Source organism: Leptonychotes weddellii, chromosome 4 (genome assembly GCF_054177405.1).
Source record: "Leptonychotes weddellii isolate Sample4059 chromosome 4, ASM5417740v2, whole genome shotgun sequence".
Lineage (NCBI taxonomy): Eukaryota > Metazoa > Chordata > Mammalia > Carnivora > Phocidae > Leptonychotes > Leptonychotes weddellii.
The window spans coordinates 135,767,224-135,790,990 of NC_138372.1; the positions used below are offsets into that span (position 1 = coordinate 135,767,224).

General features: G+C 40.2%; 2 protein-coding genes across 10 annotated transcripts in view; both read left to right on the forward strand.

Annotated features, from left to right (window-relative positions):
* Positions 1-23,767, forward strand: part of LAPTM4B (lysosomal protein transmembrane 4 beta) — a 459,101-nt gene that overhangs the window by 323,925 nt on the left and 111,409 nt on the right. The gene's annotated exons all lie outside the window — the stretch shown is intronic.
* MTDH (metadherin) overlaps positions 3,813-23,767 on the forward strand; it is a 58,846-nt gene continuing 38,891 nt past the window's right edge. For 3 of the 9 annotated variants that reach the window (XM_031038416.2, XM_031038417.2, XM_081816295.1), the window contains exons 1-2: positions 3,816-4,543; positions 17,499-17,600. In XM_031038416.2, the coding sequence (XP_030894276.1) occupies positions 4,157-4,543; positions 17,499-17,600 (489 nt within the window). In that variant the 5' untranslated portion in view covers positions 3,816-4,156. Of the gene's footprint in view, positions 4,544-17,498; positions 17,601-23,767 lie in introns of all 9 variants that reach the window. The other 6 variants (XM_081816293.1, XM_081816296.1, XM_031038415.2 and 3 more) reach the window with 4 other exon arrangements.

Here is a 23,767-nt window from a genome sequence, read left to right on the forward strand (position 1 = left end):
AGCAACCCTCAGGTCGTTTCCTGAGATTAAGAGTCTTTAATGGTTTGTCTCCCTCTCTGGTTTCATCTTGTTTCATTTTTCCCTCTCTTCCCCTATGATCCTGTCTTGTTTTCTAAAATTCCTTATATCAGTGAGATCATATGATAATTGTCTTTCTCTGATTGACTTATTTCACTTAGCATAATACCCTCTAGTTCCACCCACGTCGTTGCAAGTGGCAAGATTTCAGTTTTATTGATGGCTGCATAATATTCCATCGTATATATATATACACCACATCTTCTTTATCCATTCATCTGTTGATGGTCTTGTCTCTTTCCACAGTTTGGCTACTGTGGACATTTCAGCTCAGGTCTTGATCTCAGGATTGTGAGTTCAAGCCCTGAATTGGGCTCCATACTGGGCATGGAGCCTACTTTAAAAAAAAATAAACATCAAGGATATAGTATTGAGAAACCTTGTTTTTTAAAATCATAGACTGGCAAAAATTTTGTCAGAAATCCCCTCAGAGGGGCACCTGGGTGGCTCAGTTGGTTAAGTGTCTGCCTTCAGCTCAGGTCATCATCCCAGGGTCCTGGGATCAAGCCCCATGTGGGGCTCCCTGCTCAGCAGGGAGCCTGCTTCTCTCTCTCCCTCTGCGCCTCCCCCCACTTGTGTTCTCTCTCTCAAATAAATAAAGTCTTAAAAAAGAAAGCAAAAGAAATCCCCTCAGTAAGCATGGAACTTCCCACTCTTATAAGAGTCTGAGCCATGCAGGTCACTTTTTAAAAATGTCTTTGAACTGGGGTGCCTGGGTGGCTCAGTCGTTAAGCGCCTGCCTTCGGCTCAGGTCATGATCCCAGCGTCCTGGGATCGAGCCCCGCATCGGGCTCCCTGCTCGGCGGGAAGCCTGCTTCTCCCTCTTTCACTCCCCCTGCTTGTGGTCCTCTCTCGCTGTGTCTCTCTCTGTCAAATAAATAAATCTTTAAAAAAAAAAAAAATGTCTTTGAACTGCTTTATTGAGGTGTAGCAACTTAAACTATAATATTTAAAGTATACAACTTGGTAAGTTTTCACATACATATATACCCATAAAACCATCACGACAATGAAGATAATGAACTTATTTATGAGTCCCTGAAATTTCCTGATACCCTTTTGTAATCCCTCCCTCCCACTTCTTGCTCCCACCCCCTTCCCCCAAATAACTCTTCATTTGCTGTACTATAGTTTGCATTTTCTAGTTTTATATAAATGGAATCATACTGTATGTACTCTTTTTTTTTTTTTTTGCCTGGCTTCTTTCACTCAGTATAATTATGTTGAGATTCATCTACGTTGTTGCATGTATTTATAATTCATTCCTTTTTCTTTCTGAGTGGTATTCAATTGTATGAGTCACTTTGATACTTAGAAAAAGCAGTCTTTAGTTCCAACCCACATGTTTCAGGTAAGAGGTTTCAGAAACATTTCACATTCATCTTAATTTTGCCACTTCTGAGGAATTAGGATTCTGAATCTACTTGGGCCAGGCCTGGTAACTCCTTTACAAACAGCCTGCTTTGCTTAGAGTCTTTCAAAGCATTGCTTCATTTAAGCTTTACCTAAACTTCATTCTGCCATAAGTTAATAAACCCAAATTTGTGGCACCACAGGTGTGTTCCTGGTGTTCAGATGGACTTTCTCAACGAACATGAATGTTCATGACCACATTAAGTGCAAAACAGTAAATAGCATATGACCTTATTTCTTTTTAAAATATAAATACTTGGGGGCGCCTGGGTGGCACAGTTGGTTAAGCGACTGCCTTCGGCTCAGGTCATGATCCTGGAGTCCCGGGATCGAGTCCCGCATCGGGCTCCCTGCTCGGCGGGGAGTCTGCTTCTCCCTCTGACCCTCCCCACTCTCATGTGCTCTCTCTCTCTCTCATTCTCTCTCTCAAATAAATAAATAAATAATCTTTAAAAAAAAATAAATAAAATATAAATACTTGGATGACTATACAGTTATATATGAAAAATGATATCTGTATTACTAAATACATTTTTAATCTATTTTTAAGGTTTTTTTAAAAGGCATTTTTAGGGACAGTCACAAAAAAGTGAAATTATTTTACATAATCAACACTTGCTAGGCTGCCAAAGGAACAGGCACATCCTGCTACTATTACCGTATAATAGCTTAATTCATAAATCCACAGGTGTTAACCTAGAACGGGCATTTGAACTTCTTAAAGTCATCATCTTTCCCATCTCTAGAAACAAAATGTTAAAATGTGGAATTATAAATCTAATTTCATAAATATAAATGGAATTTGGAAACTTTTAGGGTTAAAGCGGATCCCAATGTCATCATCTAAGTTTTTGGCCTTGTAACTTACATTGTCTTTAATTATAAGTCTATATAAAGCTTAGCAAGAGTAGTCTTTCATTTTTACTATTCATTTACAAAACTCCCTTCCACCCATTAATCACAAAGTAGGTCAAAATACTCCTTAATAGATATTTGGCATTAGGTGCTTATTGATCTTACCCCCCCTTTTCTATTCTTTGAGAAAGTCTGTACAACTGACCCTTGAAAAACAGACGTTTGAACTGCCTAGGTCCACTTACAGGTGAATTTCTTTCAATAAACACAGTATAGTACCGTAAATGTATTTTCCTTAAGATTTTCTTATTTTTTCTCTAGTTTATTATAAGAATATAGTACGTAATACATATAACATACAAAAATATGTTAGGTGACTATTCGTGTTCTTGGTAAGGCTTCCAGGCAACAGTAGGCTATTAAAGTTTTGGGGAAGTCAAAAGTTATATTCCACTGTCCAGGAGTCAGTGCCTCTAACCCCTGAGTTGTTCAAGGGTCAACAATATTTAATCCACTTAAGATACTTGCTTACATGCTATTATTTAATGATTAAACAACTTCCTTATAGCAAAGTGGAAAGAAACCGCAAGGCACCCCGCAAACCATCATTTTTGTAATTAAAATATGAAAGGGCAATTCATTTCTTCCTAACTCTACCCAGAGATGGTCAACACAGATTCTAAAAACAGACTTTTTTCAAACTCCTTTTGTGGTCTTGTATGAAAGCTTAAAATAAAACACAGGGAGGAAGCTACCTCTACGCGTAAACACGGTCCAACGTGCTTCTCTTGTTATTTCTCATTAAAGCTACAGATTAGTAGGAAAATAGTGCCGCCCACGGGCTTTTCAAGTTTTGAATTCTGGGGAACACCCAGAGCAGGAGTGAATGAGCGAAGTTGATGCGAACCGCCCAAGCCAGGCCAGCGAATGATAGGCACGCGGTATGTTAGTTGGCCCTGAAGAGAAAGAGCCAGTTTGTGAATGAAACCTAGGGCTTGGAGGTGGAACGTCTGGCTTCATACTCAGAGCCCACTCTGTTAGGATCTAGCCCTGTGACCCAGGCAGAAAATGCTGATTCCACCCCAACACCACTCCCAGAAAAAGAATGGAGAAAACCTACACCTACTAGGGCGACTTTGACCTAGACACCCCGACCCGCTGTTACGCTCTTCACCCTCTCCCCCCACCCCCGACTTCCTCGAAAGCCCCTCCCCTGGACTATTTCAAAGCGCCACGTCTCCTAGCGCCAAGGGACCAGCCACCCGGCGGAAGCTTCCTGCAGTTAACCCCTCCCAGACGCCCGCCCAAGGTCTGCGATCCCGAGGCTCGGAGCCTCCACCAGGGCCAGAACGGGTCACCGCCAACCTCAGGAGCCGCGCCCTCGACCCAACGGCTCCCGCCCCGCCCCGCCCGTGCCCACGTGACACCCACGTCCCGCCCATGGCGCCCATGTGACCCGCGGCCATCCCCGCGCGCGGCGTGGATCGCGGCCCGAGCCGCCATTGTTCCGCCAAGGGACGACGGCGGGGCCTGGCACTGGCGCCGAGACGCCGCTTAGCGGCCGCCACTGGAGACACTCCCTCCCGCCGCCCCCCTCCTTCTGGCGGCGGCGGAGTGAGGCTGGCTAGGGGGACCTCGGAGCCCCCTCTCCTGGCGGCGGCAGCTGTCGATCCCCGGCTCCGGCGCGAGGGGCGGCCGCGATGCGCTCCGCCTGAGGCAGTCCGGCCCGGCCCTTCTTCGCTTCCCTTGATTCTTGTACGGCGTCTGTGCGCCCCAGCGTCATCCTGCGAGTCTCGCTGACGGAGGGAAGATGGCTGCACAGAGCTGGCAGGACGAGCTGGCCCGGCAGGCCGAGGAGGGCTCGGCTCGGCTGCGGGAAATGCTTTCGGTTGGCCTAGGCTTTCTGCGCACCGAGCTGGGCCTCGACCTGGGGCTGGAGCCGAAGCGGTACCCGGGCTGGGTGATCCTGGTGGGCACCGGCGCGCTGGGGCTGCTGCTGCTTCTCCTGCTCTGCTACGGCTGGGCCGCGGCTTGCGCCGGCGCCCGAAAAAAGCGGAGGAGCCCGCCCCGCAAGCGGGAGGAGGCGGCGGCAGTGCCGGCCCCGGCCCCGGCCCCTGACGATCTAGCCCTGTTGAAGAATCTTAGGAGCGAGGAGCAGAAGAAGAAAAACCGGAAGAAGTTGCCCGAGAAGCCCAAAGTGAGTAGGGGTGGAGCGGCGGTAGAATAGGGGCCAGGGGCCGGCGTGGAAACCCTCGAGAGAGCGGGAGGCCGAGCCCTAGCCGCCCCAGCCGCCCCAGCCGGGAGTGGAAAAGGAAAAGTGAGGTTAGTCAAGAGCTGGGACTCCGATCTCTCCAGGTGGAGGAGGGGATCGGTGGACGCGTTACTGGGGAATCGTGGAAATTCGGGAAGTGTAGGACGGGTGGGGAAGACTAGTTTCAAGGAAGGAAGTCAGACGGCGTGGGGTACGTGTAACTCGAAGCGCCCAGAGGTCAAGCCGTTTTCGGGAACCTTGACCGCCGGAATTACGTACCAGCCCTTCTTGAGGCCTACCGGGTAGGCTGCATGTGTGCAGAGTAATGGGACCTTAAGGTGGTGTTGGGAAGTTGTGGAGAGACAGTGACTGGAAGACAGATGTCTGCTTCAAGTCATATTGAGACGGTAGTCAGTGGAGGAGATACGATGACCTAAAAAATCTGGGGCTTACAGAGGATTAAAGGTACCCAGGTCTAGACGCGCTTCCATTTTAGTTAGACTGTTTAAGGGAAATGGTTGCCCACTCTTATTCTTGTGAATGTGGCCAGTGGAGGCCTGAAGAGGAGTAAGGCGAGAGGGAGTCGGTTGCCTGATTTACTCTGGGGTACATGGCCCCATGAGAGAGACCTAAGGCAAGTTGAGCGGTGTGCGAGGTTTTGAAATAGAGTAAAAGGGGATGACAGAGCAGAATGGTGCAGTCTGAAAGAGAGATTTAGGCACCGATTTACCTACCGGACCGCGTGTGGAAATGCAGAGAGCATTACATCCATTTTATCATGCCTTTCTGTTTTATTTGTATTTTCTTTATTGCCGTTTTCCCATTATATCTTTTATAGTTTTGTTTTTTAAAATATTTTACAGTTGAGCAGAGTTTGGAGGATGTGCAGAATTAGAAACCGCTCTTGGCCTGTTGTTATGTACACTGAATTAAGCTCTTTACCTTTCAGTACAATAAAGTAAATGTAACCAAGGCCATACTTTGTGATATGCACTCTGGTCTGTGTTGGGCAATGGGAGGCATACACATGGGAGTTAAGAGTCTATCCTGGAGATTAGTGTAGGAGACAGGTGCTGTAGGAGCACAAGTGGTGTTAATGAGGTCTGGAAGGTGGGAGACTAATTCCGTTGAAGGAATTTAGGAAAGTTATTGGAAGAAGTGGGATTTGAGTTCAAACTAAAGCAATGAGAGTATTGTTGGTACCAGTACAAAGAATAAGTCAGTATTAGAGAAGTGACAGGTCACAGTTAGTGCATTATTAGGCCTAGATAAGTGATCACATTTTGTCTGCTGATTAAGAGGATGTAAGATACATACAAAATCTAGAAAAGGTACAACTTTGTCAGTATGAATTCTACCTTAAGTTAGAAGAGGAAATAGAACTGATTTGGAACGTATATAATTAAATTTGTTGAGCACATCAAAGGTTACCAGAAAGTAATGTTATGGTGGACATAGAGAACTTGGCTCCAAAATAAGCAAAGAAGGTGATCTTGAAAAAATCACATACATTAGTAAGCCTAAACCCTATGTGGATGAAGCAGGTTGTGAACATTTCAAAGCGCTGTTTGGGATGTCTAGAATTGCGGATAGACTGGAGTCCAGAGACGGTGCTCCAGGAGCCCATCCGAAGTGCATCATAACACTCAGATGACCTTTATCTGAAGAAGGACCAGACTTCTGTGAAACTTACACTGTGAAAAATACCCATCAGACTTCGGACTTACTGCTTCTCTTTTTCATTTTAGTTAAGGAATGGGGCAGTGAATAAATAAATAAATCTAATATTAAGCTTTGGGGAGTGGAGAATGGGACGACTAATCAAATGGTAGAATGTTAATTGGGTGAGAAAATATCTTTGCCTACTTTATGGTATAGAAGTGTTGGAAAAGTTTGTCAACATTAACAAAATTCTAGCTTTCAAACTTTTTTTTTTTTATTTGACAGAGAGAGACACAGCGAGAGAGGGAACACAAGCAGGGGGAGTGGGAGAGGGAGAAGCAGGCTTCTCGCGGAGCAGGGAGCCCGATGCGGGGCTCGATCCCAGGACCCTGGGATCATGACCTGAGCCGAAGGCAGATGCTTAACGACTAAGCCACCCAGGCGCCCCTAGCTTTCAAACTTTTTTGACTGCAACTTATAGTAAGAAACACATTTTACATTACAGTACCTGCCCCCACTCTCCCCCCACCCACATATCAAACCATTCTGTTTTTCTTTAATGATATTTGCGACCCATCAGATTGGCTTCACATTTCAATGTGAGGCATGACCCACAGAAAAATACTGCTTTATGGGACTGAAAAGTAAAAGCACCCATTTGTGTAGTACTCAAATGCTTTGCACTGTGCTAAGTACTTACTTGGAGAAAAGCAGCATACTGCTTGCAATTTGAAGGCAGTAAAAAAGAACGCAATATTCATATGTCTCATTGTGAAGGGATACAAAAATAAAAGCTCAGTTGCTCCCCAGGGAGCTTTTTATTCCAGTTGTGGAAAAAGATACACGAAAAAAAAAATTAACATCACCAACCCAGTGTGGGCCCAGGAGGCTGTGAACGGCCTTATCACACAATCTGGCTTTGAATGTGGGTAGGAGCAAGGTAGTGGAAGAGGCTGAAGCAACAGAAAAGGCCCAGTAGAGGAAGACTTAACTCCGTCAGCCTGTGAGGAATGGGGACTAAACTTAAGTAAGGCATTTAACCTTGCTCTGTTTAGCATGTCTTGTTTATAAATTGAGGATCTTAATTGAGTTAAAATACTGCAGGATTCCTCAAAATGTTATCTCCGACTACTTGCGATAGAGTTACTTTGAATGCTTACTAAAATTTATAGATTCCTGAGCACCAGAACAGATCTTATAAATTCAAAATCTCTGGAACTGAGTCCAGGGAATCTGCATTTTAACGAGCTCCCTTGGTAAATCCTTGCTATTAGTTTAAAAATGACTCATTGGTGTAAGACCATGAGATCCATAGAATAGGAGAGGTTTCTAAGTGGAGTCATGTTTAATCTTACAATTCATCTCTTCATTACTACATCATTCTGATACACATTTTAGGATATACCTTACTCTGATCCAACTAAACTACTATGGGTTTGTAAAAGGATATTACATGTTTACTTAAATATTTTCTTCTCATCTTTTTATCCCATTATTTTTAGTTCTCAAGTCATTCCAAATTTTGCAACTCAAGTTTTAAAAATTTGTTTCTAGTAGCTTATTTTTATCTGTAGAGTAGGTGGTATTTAGCTCTCTAATATCTACCCATAAGCACTTTTTGAAATTTTTATATCATTTTGGTTTTTATCCCCCAATAATATCCTGGCATAGGTCTTTTAGGGTATGAATTGCGGTTTATTTCCCTATTAAAAGTGGAGGGGGTGGCACTTTTCTGGGTTTATTTCTTGGCATTTTTGGAAATCATTGTTATGTATTTTCCGTGACACCTAGTATGATGTGAGTATTAAATAGGCACTCAGTAAATATTTTTAACTTGACTTAGTCTGAGCAGTGATTTAGATGGATGTGAGATCTCAGATAACTGGTCTTTAACAAAAAATCATTGCTTTGGGGCGCCTGGGTGGCTCAGTCGGTTAAGCGACTGCCTTCGGCTCGGGTCATGATCCCGGGGTCCTGGAATCGAGTCCCACATCGGGCTCCCTGCTCTGCGGGGAGCCTGCTTCTCCCTCTCCCACTCCCCCTGCTTGTGTTCCCTCTCTCGCTGTGTCTCTCTCTGTCAAATAAATAAATAAAAAATCTTTAAAAAAAAAAAAATCATTGCTTTGAATCTCAACTGGAAGCCTATAACCCAGGATCAACTTCAACAAAAATTCATTTAGTGAAAAAGCTATTTTTATATTAGTGTAGGACTTCTCATAAAGATTTGCCATAGTGCAGTCATTGGTATCAATAAATTCACTGAATAGAGTAGTGTTTTGTCTTATTTGCTGCGTATAACCTTGCATAGTGCTTGGCACTCCATAAATAATTAACAAATGCATAAAGTAGTAAGATGTCCTACCAAAGTATTTATACAGCTCATTCCCATTCTTCATGCCTGGTAAACAGCCATATGAGCCACCTTTTTATTTTTACAGTGGATGATGGCTGTGTTTGCCTCTTCTGACTAAAATTTTGTGAGGTCCATCGTTCTACAGCCAATAAATCATTCTAATAGTATGCAGTATCTTTTGTAGTTATTACTTCTGTTCCAGTTTCATTGCCATTGCCCTACTTTTGGACTTTATTACCTTTTGCTTCAACTATACTAACGGCATCCTGACTGGTTTTCCTGCTTTCCGTCTCTTTGTTGCCATTCCTTTCTAGAACCCACTCCTGCTAGTTAAATCTTTTAAAGCCCAGCTCTGATCGTGACTTTCACGTTCACATCTTGTCAGTAGTTTCCCCATCACATGTTGAGTAAAATCCAGTCTATGAGATGGCCATGATGTAACCCCATCTTAGATTTATCTCTTAACCATTATCCCAAATGCATTACCATTAACTAGACTGCAGTATTTCTTTATTCATATTATTTTGTTCCATTGGAAAGCCTTTCTTTCTGTATTGTACAGTTTCTACCTATCCTTCAAGGAAGGCCCGGCTATGGTGCTCTCTCTGCTATAAAGCCTTCCCTAGCTCCCCAGGTAGAGTTAGTCTCTTTTTTATATGTTTATTTTATATTTTATTATGATCTAAAACAAGAAGACAGAGCATTGCCTAGGAATGTACCTGTGGGGCAATTCAGATTTTTTTCCCAGCTCTGTGCACGTCCATGAGTGATCAGGAAAGCACCTCAAGTACTGATTTTGGGATTAGAAGTTAATTTTAGTGAGTAGGTGAACTTGCCAATATGGAATCCCTGAATAATGGAGATCAAGTTTATATTAGTCTGTATCTGTAATTGGACCATTCCTCTCATCTCCTCATATCTAGGCATATACTTGACTTCTCCAATTGGAAATCTGGCATTTGTCTCAAATTTTAACATCTCCAAAACAATTCATGATTCCTTGCTTTCTCCTGGTCTTCCCCATTTCTGTGAATGGTAAATGACTGCCTGCCACCCATTCAGTTATTCAAGCCAAAAATCTGAGAATCATTCTTGATTCTTCCCTTTTCCTCACCTCCTTGTATCTTCCCTACCTCATGTCTAATCTAGGAGCAAATACCATCCATTTTATCTCCAAAATGTAATTCAGTTTGACTACTCTGTTCTGTTGTCTGGCACCTTAGCTCACTTGTGTAGCTGGAGCTTCTGCAGGCTGCCTCCAGTCCTAAAGCCAACACTTGTCTAAAATCAACACCTCAGTGGCTTTTGCATTTAAAATCTCAACTTCTTTCCTATGTGGCCCAGCACCTGCGTTTCTTTCTAAGCTGATTTTGAGTTAATTTCCTATTATTACCTCCAGCTATAGTGATCTTTTTTCAGTTCCTCAAATTCCTTCACAACCCAGTGCCTTTACATGAACTATTATTAACACTTCTGGAATAATCTTTTCCCCACTGTTCTAATCAGCCTGTAGATCTCACCTTAAATCTCACCTTCGTAGAAAATCATTTTCTTTTCTTTTTTTTTTTTTTTTAAAGATTTTATTTATTTGAGACAGAGAGAATGTGATACAGATAGCATGAGAGGGAAGAGGGTCAGAGGGAGAAGCAGATTCCCTGCCGAGCAGGGAGCCCGATGTGGGACTCGATCCAGGGACTCCAGGATCATGACCTGAGCCGAAGGCAGTCGCTCAACCAACTGAGCCACCCAGGCGCCCAGAAAATCATTTTCTGATCACCCTATTTCACATAGTCATCCCGTTCTATATTCTGTCTCAACTTTTGGTATGTGGGGATTTTTTTTATTGTAAGTATCAGAGTTTGTAAATTATTTACTTATCCATTAACTTTTGGGGGGGTCCTCTGCCTCCACTAGGGGAAAGCCTCACTGGCCTTGAAATGCAATGGCAAACAGTGCCCAGCACACGTAAGAGCCTTTGATAATTATTTGTTGAACTCAATTCTGAACAGAGTAACTATAATGATATCTCACAGTTTAATTGGATACTTTATTTGGCTAAATAAATTTATCTTTTAAGATACTCCAACAGAATTATATCTTTTATTCTTTTTTTTTTTTTTTTTAAAGATTTTTATTTATTTATTTGACAGAGAGAGAGATAGCGAGAGCAGGAACACAAGCAGGGGGAGTGGGAGAGGGAGAAGCAGGCTTCCTGCCGAGCAGGGAGCCCGATGTGGGACTCGATCCCAGGAACCTGCGATCATGACCTGAGCCGAAGGCAGACGCTTAACGACTGAGCCACCCAGGCGCCCTGTATCTTTTATTTTTAAGTAGTAGTTTTGCTGTATCATCCCAGGTATTAGTAAAGGTAAATTATATCACTTGCCACCTACATACAGGATTTTCTTTTTACCTCTAAATCACTAGTGCCGTTAGTTTTAAGTACTAAAAGAATAATCATTTGAAAATAAGTAAATGAATAATCATTCGATGAAAAAATCCCAAGTCATAGTTAAAACAAATATTCCTGATTGTACAGAAAAGGAATCTTGAGATTCATAAAGATTAAATAACTTATTCAAGGGGCGCCTGGGTGGCTCAGTCGTTAAGCGTCTGCCTTCGGCTCAGGTCGTGATCCCAGAGTCCTGTGATCGAGCCCTACATCGGGCTCCCTGCTCCGCGGGAAGCCTGCTTCTCCCTCTCCCACTCCCCCTGCTTGTGCTCTCTCTCTCTCGCTGTGTCTCTCTGTCAAATAAATAAATAAAATCTTTAAAAAAATAAATAACTTATTCAAGGTCATAGAGCAAAGGAGTTTCAAAGGCTAAACAGTATCCTAATTTTTAGTCTACAAACTCAACTGTTACTTCCACTGTACCTCTCTGGTTTCTGTAGCATGTTCAAGGATATTACTTTGCATTCAGAGAGCAAATCCAGTTTTCCCAGTGAGTTACAGCTCTCTGTATTGCTTTTAAAATTTACTTTTAGAATCAGAAGTTTGTACTGAAAATTGTAATGACTTTTACCAAAGCTCCAGAATTTTGGCTCCATTTGTTTGGTTATATGACAGGGCTTTTTCTTTCTTTTTTTTTTTTTTTTAGAGAATGAGAGACAGAGCATGAGAGGGAGGAGGGTCAGAGGGAGAAGCAGACTCCCTGCTGAGCAGGGAGTCCGATGTGGGACTCGATCCCCGGACTCCAGGATCGTGACCCGAGCTGAAGGCAGTCGCTTAACCAACTGAGCCACCCAGGTGCCCGAGAGGGCTTTTTCATCTTGTCATTTTCTCCTGCCAGAGGCCTAGTAGAGAAGACCTTTAATAGTTCTGCTTATCTTAGATATCGAGAGCAGCAATAAACCCTCTGAACACCTGGGGTTTCTTTTGCATTTGGGCATTACTGCTTAATGCACTACTTCTCAAGTTCATGAAAGCTTTGACAGTATTTTTAAATTATTATTATTCAGGCAAAATCAAGGGCTCTGAGTGAGGAATTGGTGTTATTTGACCAGTTTTAAAGTTTACTTTTTTCTCTCCAGCTGTGCTAATAGTTTTCAAACTGTGCCACAGAATGCCAGTATTCCAGAGGGCATCCAACAGGATCCAAGGAAGTACATGGCTGTGTATCTGCTCTATCAAATGTAGTCCTTATCTCAGTACCCATCAGAAGCAAAACCTTTGAAATCAATACCGTATTGAATTCTTCAGAAATCCTCTTAGCATAATTTGGCCAGGTGACAGGTGTGGCGTGTCATCTCTCTATCCTTTGAAAGTAGCTCTGAGCATCCCTGATGCAGTCAACAAGTGGATAGTTCGGAATCCCTGAAAAGAGTTGAGTCTTTGGCTAGCTGCTTAGAAGGCAACAGGATCTTTACTACTAAAGGAAAGATCTCAGGATACACAGCAAGATTGTGCAAATTTGAATTATAGGCCGTATTTTTAAGATTGTTCTCTCGGTTATTAAAGAGTTTAAAATTGGAGTTGAATTTAAAAATAATTTGGTAAATTACTATGACTAAAGCTGTAGTTTATTGTATATTTAGTTTATGTAATTGATATATTCACATTTGGCAGAAAAAAGACACAGTTCGTGCTTTCAAATAAATGACAAGGAATTGTTCTATCATGAATTTGTATCAGAACTCTTCAAACTAAAATAAACTGACTGAGGCAAGGTCTTGTTCATTAGATAAGTTGATGTGTATAAAAAGCATCTAGCAAGGTGCTTGGCACATGGCAAATACTTGGAAATTATTAGTTATTGTCAGGCTATCTTTAATCTATCAGCTGAGGATGATGCACCTTGAATTTCTATAACATCTTGCCTTTTATCTTCTTTATGAAGGGTATAATGTATATACTTAATGCCTCCTGTATGTGCAATATAACTTTGAGCTAAGAAAATTGAAACTCCAATGACATCATAACTTGTCCAGGTGGCACACATTTGAGAATTCAACCCTGGTTTCAGCTTGCCTTCAAAACCCATACTGTTTGCCTTTAAGGGGTGGGGTTGGAGGGGTAGGGAGAAGGGGGCAGAGTATACCTTTTGCCTTGTATTTTAATATGTGATGTTGTCTTCTTCCTTTGCTAGGTTCTAAGCTTTTTGAAGGCAGGGATTGTGCCTCACTTGTCTTTGTTCCAAGCTTTTAAGGGTTCTACGTATTACTCTACTATGTTCACTTACTGGATGTTGAGTGAATGAACATAAGTGAATATGATGTAATTTTCTTTTCTTAGGAAATGGTGAAACTATAAGCAGGTTTTTTTTTGTTTTTTTTTTTTTAAAGAAAGATAATATTACAGTGCTGTCTCTAGAACAAGCCTGGACTATTTCTGGCCTCTGAGAGGATATATTTACTTACCATTTGTATTCTCTTAACTTCCCAAAAGAATTTGTGTCTGGAGTACTGAGCACATGTATTATTTGTTGGCCCTCTTGACCACCAGGACTTAACATTTATTTTGAGCTTGCTAGTTTGAAAAGTGACCTGAATGCTAGAACATGAGGATAGGGATTTGAGCCATCCTAGCCATGTTCTCTCCTTTATTGTTGTTTTAATAAGAAACTTATATAAGACAAGTACATTTTTTTTTTTTTGTATTACAGATGATGAAGTCAAGGGTTAAGTCAAGGAAAATGCTTACAATCACAGGGAGTAAATACAGAAGTCGAGTTTTGATCCCAGTTTTGTCCAGCTTCAAAGCCCATGGTCTTTTCATATTCCTTTTTTTTTTTTTTTTTTGGTAGTTGGTAGACTGCCTTTCTAGTTTCTAAACTTAAGGCGTTTCCAAGTAATTTAAGTCATGATTTTTATATTTTATGTCTAGAAATAAAATTTACATAGCTAAGTGAAAATGGGATTCTAAATGGTTTCATTTTAGAAGTCTAATGTTAAACCTTATATATGCTTATTTTAGATGTAGATTCTTTTGCAGTTTAGAATCAGTTTGACAACTATGTACAGGCTGCTCAAATGGAGTAGATGTCTGTTATTAAGCATATCTTCTGGGGCGCCTGGGTGGCTCAGTTGGTTAAGCGACTGCCTTCAGCTCAGGTCATGATCTCAGGGTCCTGGGATCGAGCCCTGCATCGGGCTCCCTGCTCGGCGAGAAGCCTGCTTCTCTCTTTCCCATCCCCCTGCTTGTGTTCCCTCTCTCGCTGTCTCTCTCTGTCAAATAAATAAATAAAATCTTTAAAAAAAAAAGAGCATATCTTCTTATTCTAAACTTTGAAACTCCTGGAGGGCAAATTCCTTTCATTTGTCCTTGTTCCTGAGGTCCCTAGCCCATTGCCTGGTACTGAAGTACTTATTAAATGTTTATGGAATTGTATGGAATTAATAACTCGAAGGTTCACTAACACAAAGAATTTTATTTCCTTTAAATCAGGCATTATTAAATAAGAGACCCTACTCCCCTATGTGTCCCCCTTCTGCATTTTATTTTCTTGATTGTCAGCTAGGTATTTTCGTTCTGGTTTATCACCACCCCTCCCAACACACAAACACACACTATGTTCTTTTCATGAATGGCATAGGAATTGGGGAATATATAATGATAAGGCAGGCATAGCGATGCCTACAAGGACTTTATCCATATAAGAAATGATTATGTCGTTCTTCTGTTATTAGTTGATTTTCATGAGATTTGGAGAATGTTCTTGTCTAATTTAGAATATAGATTGTATGTTATATATGAAATTAGCCTTGGTTGGCCCTGGAAGGAACCCTCAGAGCGTTCTAGAAAATTTTATACTAGGGTACAATAAGAGGCTCATGTAGTTACTAATCTGTGGAAACACACCATATATATTAAAGCTTCATGATGAGAGAAGATAATACTTTTGTGTAAAACCCAGATTGGCAGTCAGGTTATATTTAAAGTGTTGGTTTGCAGTTAGTTACTTTTCATGTGAGCAGATCTACATAGTATTCTTCCATTTCTGGATTTGCTGATTTAAATATGGTTAACAATTTTCCAGGGCGAGGCCTTCTTGACCAGCTAGTGGCAAGTAAGGGGACAGATTAGTGTTGCTGGTGGGTAGAAGAGGCACAGCCACCATAGTGTATCCTTTTCTCCTGCTGTCCAAGAGCTCTTTGACTTTATTCTTGGGAAAGGAGGCTTATTGTTTCATGTTATCAGGCATTTGGGGGGAGTTGTTGCTGACTTACGGACTCCCAGTAGTAGTGAGAGCAATATAAAGCCCCAGAGTTAGTGGAACATTGGGACATCTGCAGAGACCAAAGGAACAGCTGCAGTAACAGCCATTGCTTAAGTTTATGGTGCAAAGAAGGAAGTAAAATTGGCACAGGTTGATGGTGTGGGACCAACCTCTGGCTTGGTGGTCATTTCAGAGTCTATGAGACGGAAATGGAGTATTCCCTTTGTAAGTCACTGATAGAGGACTTCAGACTTCCTGGTTGATCAAGAGGAGAGATTGTTTCATCTTTCATTTGGGAGGCTGTATCAACAGTGTTTGCAGTCGGTCTCAAAGGAATTGCATTGAACTTTTTAGTCATTTTAAACCACTTAATTTCTTGCCTTTTAGCAGTTAATAAATAAATTAAAATGACTCCGTGTAGTCATTTACATGAGTAAAATGGAAATGCTATTTAAGTGACTATGATGGACAGTTTCCTGAAGGGATTAGTTAAGTGAAGTTTTTAGAAATGTAAGCCTGTGAGCTGCCAGTTAGAAGTGGGAAACTGGAATTGGAGCTGCCAGATCTAAGGTGGCGTAAGGCTTGTATAGAAAGGTAAAGCCAGCCACAGGAAATCAGAAAAAGTTTGGCTAAAGAGGATAGTATGAACTAAGAACTAGCATATGTTGGATATTAGAAAGTAGAATTAAACAGTTTTATATTCCTGTTGTGATTATGGCTCTAAGTCCAAATTCCTTTTAGGGTTTCTTACCTTTCTCTGTAGTACGCCCCCCCCCCCCCCCCCGCACCGCCCCCAGACACACACACATATACATACACAGGAAGGTGGATTAGAGGAAGCAGCAGGAAAGTGACAAAACAGCACGGGAGAAAGAAAACCAAATGAAGAGTGAGGAGACCTGGTTTTGGCATCTGACTGACTTCAACAAGTTGCTTAAGAGCCAGCAGATTAAATTGGGATTAATTGGGAATTTCATTTCAAAAGACAGCTTTTGTTTTGGTTTTTCTTCCATAAATCTTTGTGAAGCCTACAAATTGGGTTTTAGAATATTAATGGTCTCTTTCTCTAACTGTATATCCCTGATAATTTTGAACAAACTCAGGGAAAGTCAAGTTATAGAAACTTGAACATTCATATTGTTTTCTTGAGTATGGCTCTGCTATAGTGAATAATCTGGTGGAAGTCAATTCTGCAAGAACTGGAAATAAGGCAACTGAAACTAGTGTATTGATTCACTAACTCATTGTGTTGGAATATGAGGAGAATAAGCAAGTGAAAAGAAGTAGTATCCATAAAGAAGAGGTTAGAATACAGATACCTGGACCCCATTCTTCAAATTCCTGAATCCTAAATACATTTCTGGTGATAGAGCTCAGAAATTGTTTTTTTTGGGGGGGGTAGCCCCCCAAACAAGTGATTCTAATGAAAAGCCAGATTTGGAATTCACAGACTTATTTTTATTCATGAGCACCTCTAAGAGCTATCATTTTATTTTAGGAGTGTTAAAGCTGAGGTAGCCTTTCTTAAGCTTTAGCAGCGGATTGGTAAATTTCTTAACCCCGGAACAGTAGAGCCATTAGATAATAGAATTACAAGGGATATTAGAGATAATCTTATACAGAGGCCAACGGACTATGGCCCATGGACCAAATCTGGTCCTCTACCTGTGTTTTGTAAATAAAGCTTTATTGGAAATAGCCAAACTCATTAATTTATTCATCTATGTCTGCTTTTGTACTATAATAGTGGAGTTTTGTGTTGCAACAGAGACGATATTGCCCACAAAGCCTAAAATATTTCCTGTCCCTTTACTGACAGAGCGTGCCAACTTTTGAATTGATCAGATCTATCATTCTATATATGTAGAATAAGACTAAAAGATAATGAGCGAAACATTCGGAGATTACACAACTAATTGGTAGTTAGAGTGCAAATGCAGTATAATTCCCTTTTTTCCTGCTTTCAGTCCATTATTTTTTGCTGGAGCAACTGATACCTGAGTAAGATCAGAAAATATATTTGTTTATAGGTTCATTATTAATTATATTATGAAACACAGTTACTATGAGTAGTAGTCCAGGTCTTAGATAACATGGCTGTACAGAAACCTTTTAAATTTGGGTCAGGGGGTAGAACTTGATTGTAGTATATTCTGTTTCATGAGTATAAATCTTTGGTTTGACCTATTGAGTAGTTTGATAACAAGATTCTTTTCTGTTGCCTGTGCAGCCAAATGGACGGACTGTTGAAGTGGCTGACGAGGAAGCTGTCCGAACTCCTCGAAGTATTACAGCAAAGCAGCCCTTAGAGACAGATAAGAAAAATGAAAAGGTAAGCTTGAGAACATATGAAATTATATGCAAAGCTCTTAATAAAGAGAGTAACATATAAAAATGATGCTTTTCTGTTTCACAAAAGTGTACATATACTCCCCATTAAGGACAACTGAAAATCTGAATTTGTCATAGCAGATAGGTGGTGCAGGTTTAAGTAAGTTGTTTTGTTTTTTTACTTTTAAAAGGAAGGATATGTCACCAAGTATTTTAAACATGCTGTGCCATTATTAAATACTCATTTTGCCAAAAGAATTTACTCATGACTTGAACATCTTTTATATGAGTAAGGTTCCAGGTATGTAACATCCCTCTTATTTGAAAACAGAACTGTGTTATCTTTGTTAATAGTGCACTTCTGACATAAAAAGCTTACCAAAATTGTTCTGTGGTATTAAGGTTGAAACAAATTGCTGTTCTGATGGAGATATAGTTGTCTTCTTATTAAACAGTTTGACTTTGTTTAACAAAAGAGAATGTTCTATATTCAGGTCATTATTAAAAGGTTTGGATGTGCACTCTTAAGTTTTCAAATAAGACAATCTGTCATACCCCATAAATGATACATTTCTGGGATTTTATTCATTTTTCAGTTTTCAGTGTTAGAACTGACCCAGTTTTTATTTGACTCTATTTAGTTTGTAAGTAGGCAAAATGTAAAAAACTGTTAACAGTGGGTTGTTCTGCTGTGGGAGAGAGACTTTTCATTTAAATCCTTTTGGTACATTAAATACTTGTTCCCCCCTCCCCCTTTAAAACCCTACACATGCATAACTTCTTTTCAAGAAAGACAGACAAAACAAAAAAGAACCAGAGGTAGGTAAGTGGTTTCTAGGAACCAGAATGCAGCAGATCCAGTCCTACAGAATAGTAGTATGAAATGGTTGCTACAGTTTCTGAATGCTTGCAATTTCAAAATGTCTTTGAAGAACTGGCAAGATCAATTCTCCCCCTGTAACCCAATGAAATTGGTCTAGGGCCATGACAGTTGCAGGTGGGATGGCTTAAAATGAAGGATAGTTGTGGGAAAGAGTTAAATTTATGCCTGATTTTGCCTTTGGCAGAAAAATAAATAGTAAATGACTTGTATTAGCAAATAAGGATACAATTTCGGGATTGTGAATTTACAGAATGAATAGTTTATATGTCTAATATGGATTTATACTTCTTCCATCTAAAGTTTCCTTATTTCTGGGCTTTCTACTAGTGAGCATTTTATGCTTGTTCTTGCTTCCAGTTCCTGAATTATCCTATAAAATTTGTAGTTGGAATAATTGATGAACTACCATTCATTTCTGATTGATGATTTATATATAGATTGGGTGCATGAGGATGTAAAACTATAGTTTAGAGTTTATAATCATTCTGAAATTTCTGATAGAAAATAATTATAATTGACATTTGTTAAGTATCTGTAATATGGCAGGCACTGTGCAAGGTGAGGTGTGTGTATATGTGTGAATATATTTACATATATCTAGTAGAGACAAGTTACTGAGTACCTACTGGGTATACTTTTAAGACTTTATAGAATATTTATATGTTACTTTATTTATGCTCACAAGAGCACTGAGGAGGTGGTATTATACCTGTCTTACAAATAAGAAACCTGAGGCATAAGTTACCAAAGCTACTAAAAGTAGTCAGTCCTATCCCAGACCCATCTGACTTCAAAGTGTGCTTTTTACTGCTCTGTATGATTTCTGATTCTTTCATAAACTCTACAAGGCAAATAGAAAGAGCCCCATCGTACAGATAAGGGCTCTGAGGCACAGAGGGATTTTGCAGTTTCACTCATTTCATAGTTTTCTGAAGTAGGATTTGAATCCAGCTCACTCTGGTGCCAAAGCCCATGCACTTGTTAATCACTTGATGGTACCGCCTCCTTTCAGTTGCTGTTGATTTTTAAGGACAAAGCTTCTGCCTTTGGTTTGCTGCCTATTTGATTTGACTTTTTGCATAGTAGTAAATGCTGCAACTCATGGCTAGTGTTTCTTTTTGCCATCTGCATCTTGAATTTATGCTTTTAACCTGGTTCCAGTCCAAGAGACCTCATTTCAGTTAATTTTTTATGCTCTTGCACGGTGTGTTTTTGTGTGTTTTAAATATGTGTTTTTTAAGACTTTTTATTACTTTTTTTGTAAAGATGCTTATCATAGATCTACTTAAAAACCTTAAGACACATTATTGTCTGTTTTCGTCTCAGAGCCATATCTTGGGCACTTTGAGAAGTACAGTTTGCCTGTAGAATAATTGCAGTCTAAGCTGTGATACTGAATACCTTGCCCTGTCACTTGAGTAAACCTCACAGAGAAAAACATGGTCTAAAAACCATGTATGACAAGAGTTATAGATCTTGGGTCTATAAAGCAAGTTAAACTACAATAGTTGTCTAGGTCTTTATTTGGCTGTGAAGGTCAATGCTTCATTGATACTGGTCTCTAGCAGAGTCCACATAGGACCATTAGCTAGGCTGAATGTATTGTGCTGTTAGATGCTGAAGGGAATAAGAAGAATGGAAGATGTACTTAGCCCTCAGAGAGATTGCAGTCTAGTTAAGGAAATGCAAGCACAAGAGAAGATACCAGGTAACAAGGCTTTGAGTGCCAGATATTCAGAGGAGTAAGATTATTCTATTTGGGTGGCCAGAAAAGATTGACTTAATAGGACTCTTAAGGATGGGGATGGTATTTCAGTAACTAGAAGTGAGGAGGCCAGTTCTGGCAGGTGAGAGAAACAAATGAACACAATCAGACATTATTCAGCTGAAGCAAAAGAGCATATTCAGACATACTCAACGGAAAGCCCTAGACAAGTTTGACTGGTCAGGGTGGAGTGGGGGTATGACAAAAATAGGTATGTTCAGCTGGCAGCAACATTTATGAAAACAAATCAGGTTTGCATCAATGATGATGAGGGTCTGAATTAAAATAGCAGCGTAAAGATCGTTAGAGAAACAGTAGAAACAAAAATGTATGAAATTTGGTCACTGTCAGGTTGTTCAGGATGAAGTCAGTGGTGTCCTACTGAAATACTAATATCACTCATTATAAGTATTAATAAGCTCTTACATTTTTATGATGCTACAATAATACAAATATTTTCACATCTCTTAGCCCTGATGAATAACTCTTGGTTGGGGAAGGAGGGGAGTATAATCATTTTTTTCAAATCCAGCTCATTAAAAAGAGTTTAGTGGATTGCCCAACATCACATAGCTAGTAAATAATGATCCCTAAATTTTGCGGGGGCACCATTTCTCAAAGTGTGGTTTGTGGACCCCTGGAAAGGGGCCTCGGGGACCTTTCGTTGGGTCCAGCTGTTTTCATAACAGTAGAGACATTTGCCTTTCTCAGTGTGTTGATATTTGCATTAATGGTACAGAAGCAGTAGCAGGTAAAACTGCTGACCTCCCGAACACAAATCATGACTGTGACACCAGACTGCTAGTAGCTGTATTCTTTATTGCAATCCACTCACCATTAAAAAGAAAAAGAATGCCAGTTTCACTTAAGAGTGTCCTTAAGCTGTAAAAATGATCATTATTAGTTTTTTTAAATCTTGACCTTTGAACACATGCTTTTTAATTATTTTGTATGATGAAATGGGAATTATACATACAGTGTGCTGTGTAGTGAAGAACAGTGGTTGTCCTGAGGACAAACACCAGTACCGTTGAATTACAGTCCTGACTAGCCACTTCGTTCATGTTGCTCCATTTTAACATGAAAGAAGAACTGATAGATAGGCCATGGTGATTTAGACTTGGGTATTTGCAGACATTTTCTCAAAAACAGTCAGGATGATCCTGTCACTTCAAGGAAAACAACATTTAGTATTTATTGCAAATGATATAATGATTTGTTTCCAAGTGAAAATTGGAAATTTAGAAAATTTGTATCTGCTACCATGAGCTTGACAGCATCCCAGTGCTTAAAGAATTTCTGATGAGATCAATTGTGATATTAACGATTGAGATTTTTAAAAATACTGTATACAATGGAATATTTTAACATTTTAGAAGATGTGTGTGACTCACTGAACTGGTATTTTCCAAATGACCAATGCTTGCGTGTTACAAAATCAGGCAGTGTAAAAGATTCATTCAAAGTGCAGGATAGACCAATAGAGTATGGGAAAGTTTATCGACACAGATTTCATGTTGCAACAATTTTTAAGAAACTACCACTTGACAAGTTTTGGCGTAGTGTTTCTTCCTTCCTCTGCTTAAAACTCTTCACAACTGGGCGCCTGGGTGGCTCAGTTGGTTAAGCGACTGCCTTCGGCTCAGGTCATGATCCTGGAGTCCCTGGATCGAGTCCCTGGATCGAGTCCCGCATCAGGCTCCCTGCTCGGCAGGGAGCCTGCTTCTCCCTCTGACCCTCCCCCCTCTCATGTGCTCTCTCTCTCATTCTCTGTCTCAAATAAATAAATAAAATCTTTAAAAACAACAACAACAACAACAAAAAAAACTCTTCACAACTTCCCATTGCTCTTATGCCACAGTCTAGAACATAACCACTCAAGTCTCTCTTCCTATCCCTGACCCTCCCTAAGCCCAAACACATTGGTTTTCTGTCTTTCTTTTTTATTAAACAGCTTTATTTTGAGATATACTGTAGAATTTATTTTGTTAAAGTATATGATTTCAGTGTATCTGCAGAGTCATAGTGTAGTTTTTGAACGTTTTCCTCTTCTCAAAAAGAAATCTTGTGCCCATTACCAGTCATGACCATTACCAGTCATGCCCCATTTTCCCTTCTTTTCCTCTTAGCCCCAGTCAACCATTAATCTTTGGTGTAATATCAAAGAATGCAATTATCTGAAAAAACTATTAAGACAGTCCTCGTTTTTCCAATTATGTATGTATGTGTACGTAGCCAGATTTTCTTTGTATGCTTCAAATAGTGTATCACACAGTAAAATAAAATGCAAAAGCAGGTATGCAGGCTGTCTTTTATGAAGTTAGACACTAAAGATATTTGCAAAATGTAAAGCATACCACTGTTCTCACTAAAATGTTTGTTGTTGTGGAAAATATGGTTGTTCATATAGGTGTAATTATACAATATGTAATGAGTCTACTGTTCTGAAATAAATTAATATATATCTAAATAATATCTTAGTTTTAATTTATAATATGGTAGATATCAGTAGGTATAATCCATGTAAACAAAGGCTCTTTGACATCCTCAGTCTGTTTTAAGAGTAATCCTATATCCAAGAAGTTTGAGAACCACCACTCTAGGAGTAATCAGTGTTTAGAAGACCAAAGACAAACTTACTCCAAGGCATCATAGATTTTAAACAAGTGTAAGGTATAGCAGCTCTTAGCAAAACAGAGAACACCTGCATGCCCAGTGAGCTTACATGCATTTGTGTTTTACCTTCCATAATACATCTTAGAAACTAATTTAAAACCAGGGATTGGCAAACCATGACCTATTTGCCATGTCTAGCTCTCTGCCTATTTTTGAAAGTGAGTTGGAATGCAGCCACACTTACTTACTTATTTATTGTCTATGGCTGCTTTTGTACTCCCAACAGCAAAGTTGAGTGGTTGCAACAGAGGCCTTATAGTCTGCAAAGCCTAAAATATTTACTGTCTGACTTTTTTTTTTTGCTGAAACCCTGTTTTAAACTCCAATATAGTCTTTTAGATTCATTAAAATGTTTTTATCTGGAATGCTTTGAGTCTGATTGTGTAGGTCTTGGACTCTTGACTTTTCGGGCTCCTTGGGCCACAAAATCTAGTTTCGTGAGTCTTGGATTCCCATCCAAGGAGTTAGTTTTCAGTGTCCCCTTTAAGGCAAACACTATTTTCTATAAAAGAGGGTGTATCTTGGGCGCCTGGGTGGCTCAGTTGGTTAAGTGACTGCCTTCGGCTCAGGTCATGATCCTGGAGTCCCGGGATCGAGTCCCGCATCGGGCTTCTTGCTCAGCAAGGAGTCTGCTTCTCCCTCTGACCCTCCCCACCTCATGCTTTCTCTCTCTCTCTCAAATAAATAAATAAAATCTTTAAAAAAAAAAAAAAAAGAGGGTGTATCTTACCAGAGAAACGTCATTTCTGCTCCTAGAATTTCCTGTCTAAATTCTGACAAATGCAGAAATGAGACCAGAACCAGGACTCCCACCCTAGCCCATCCTTTTTCCATGATGCTGTAG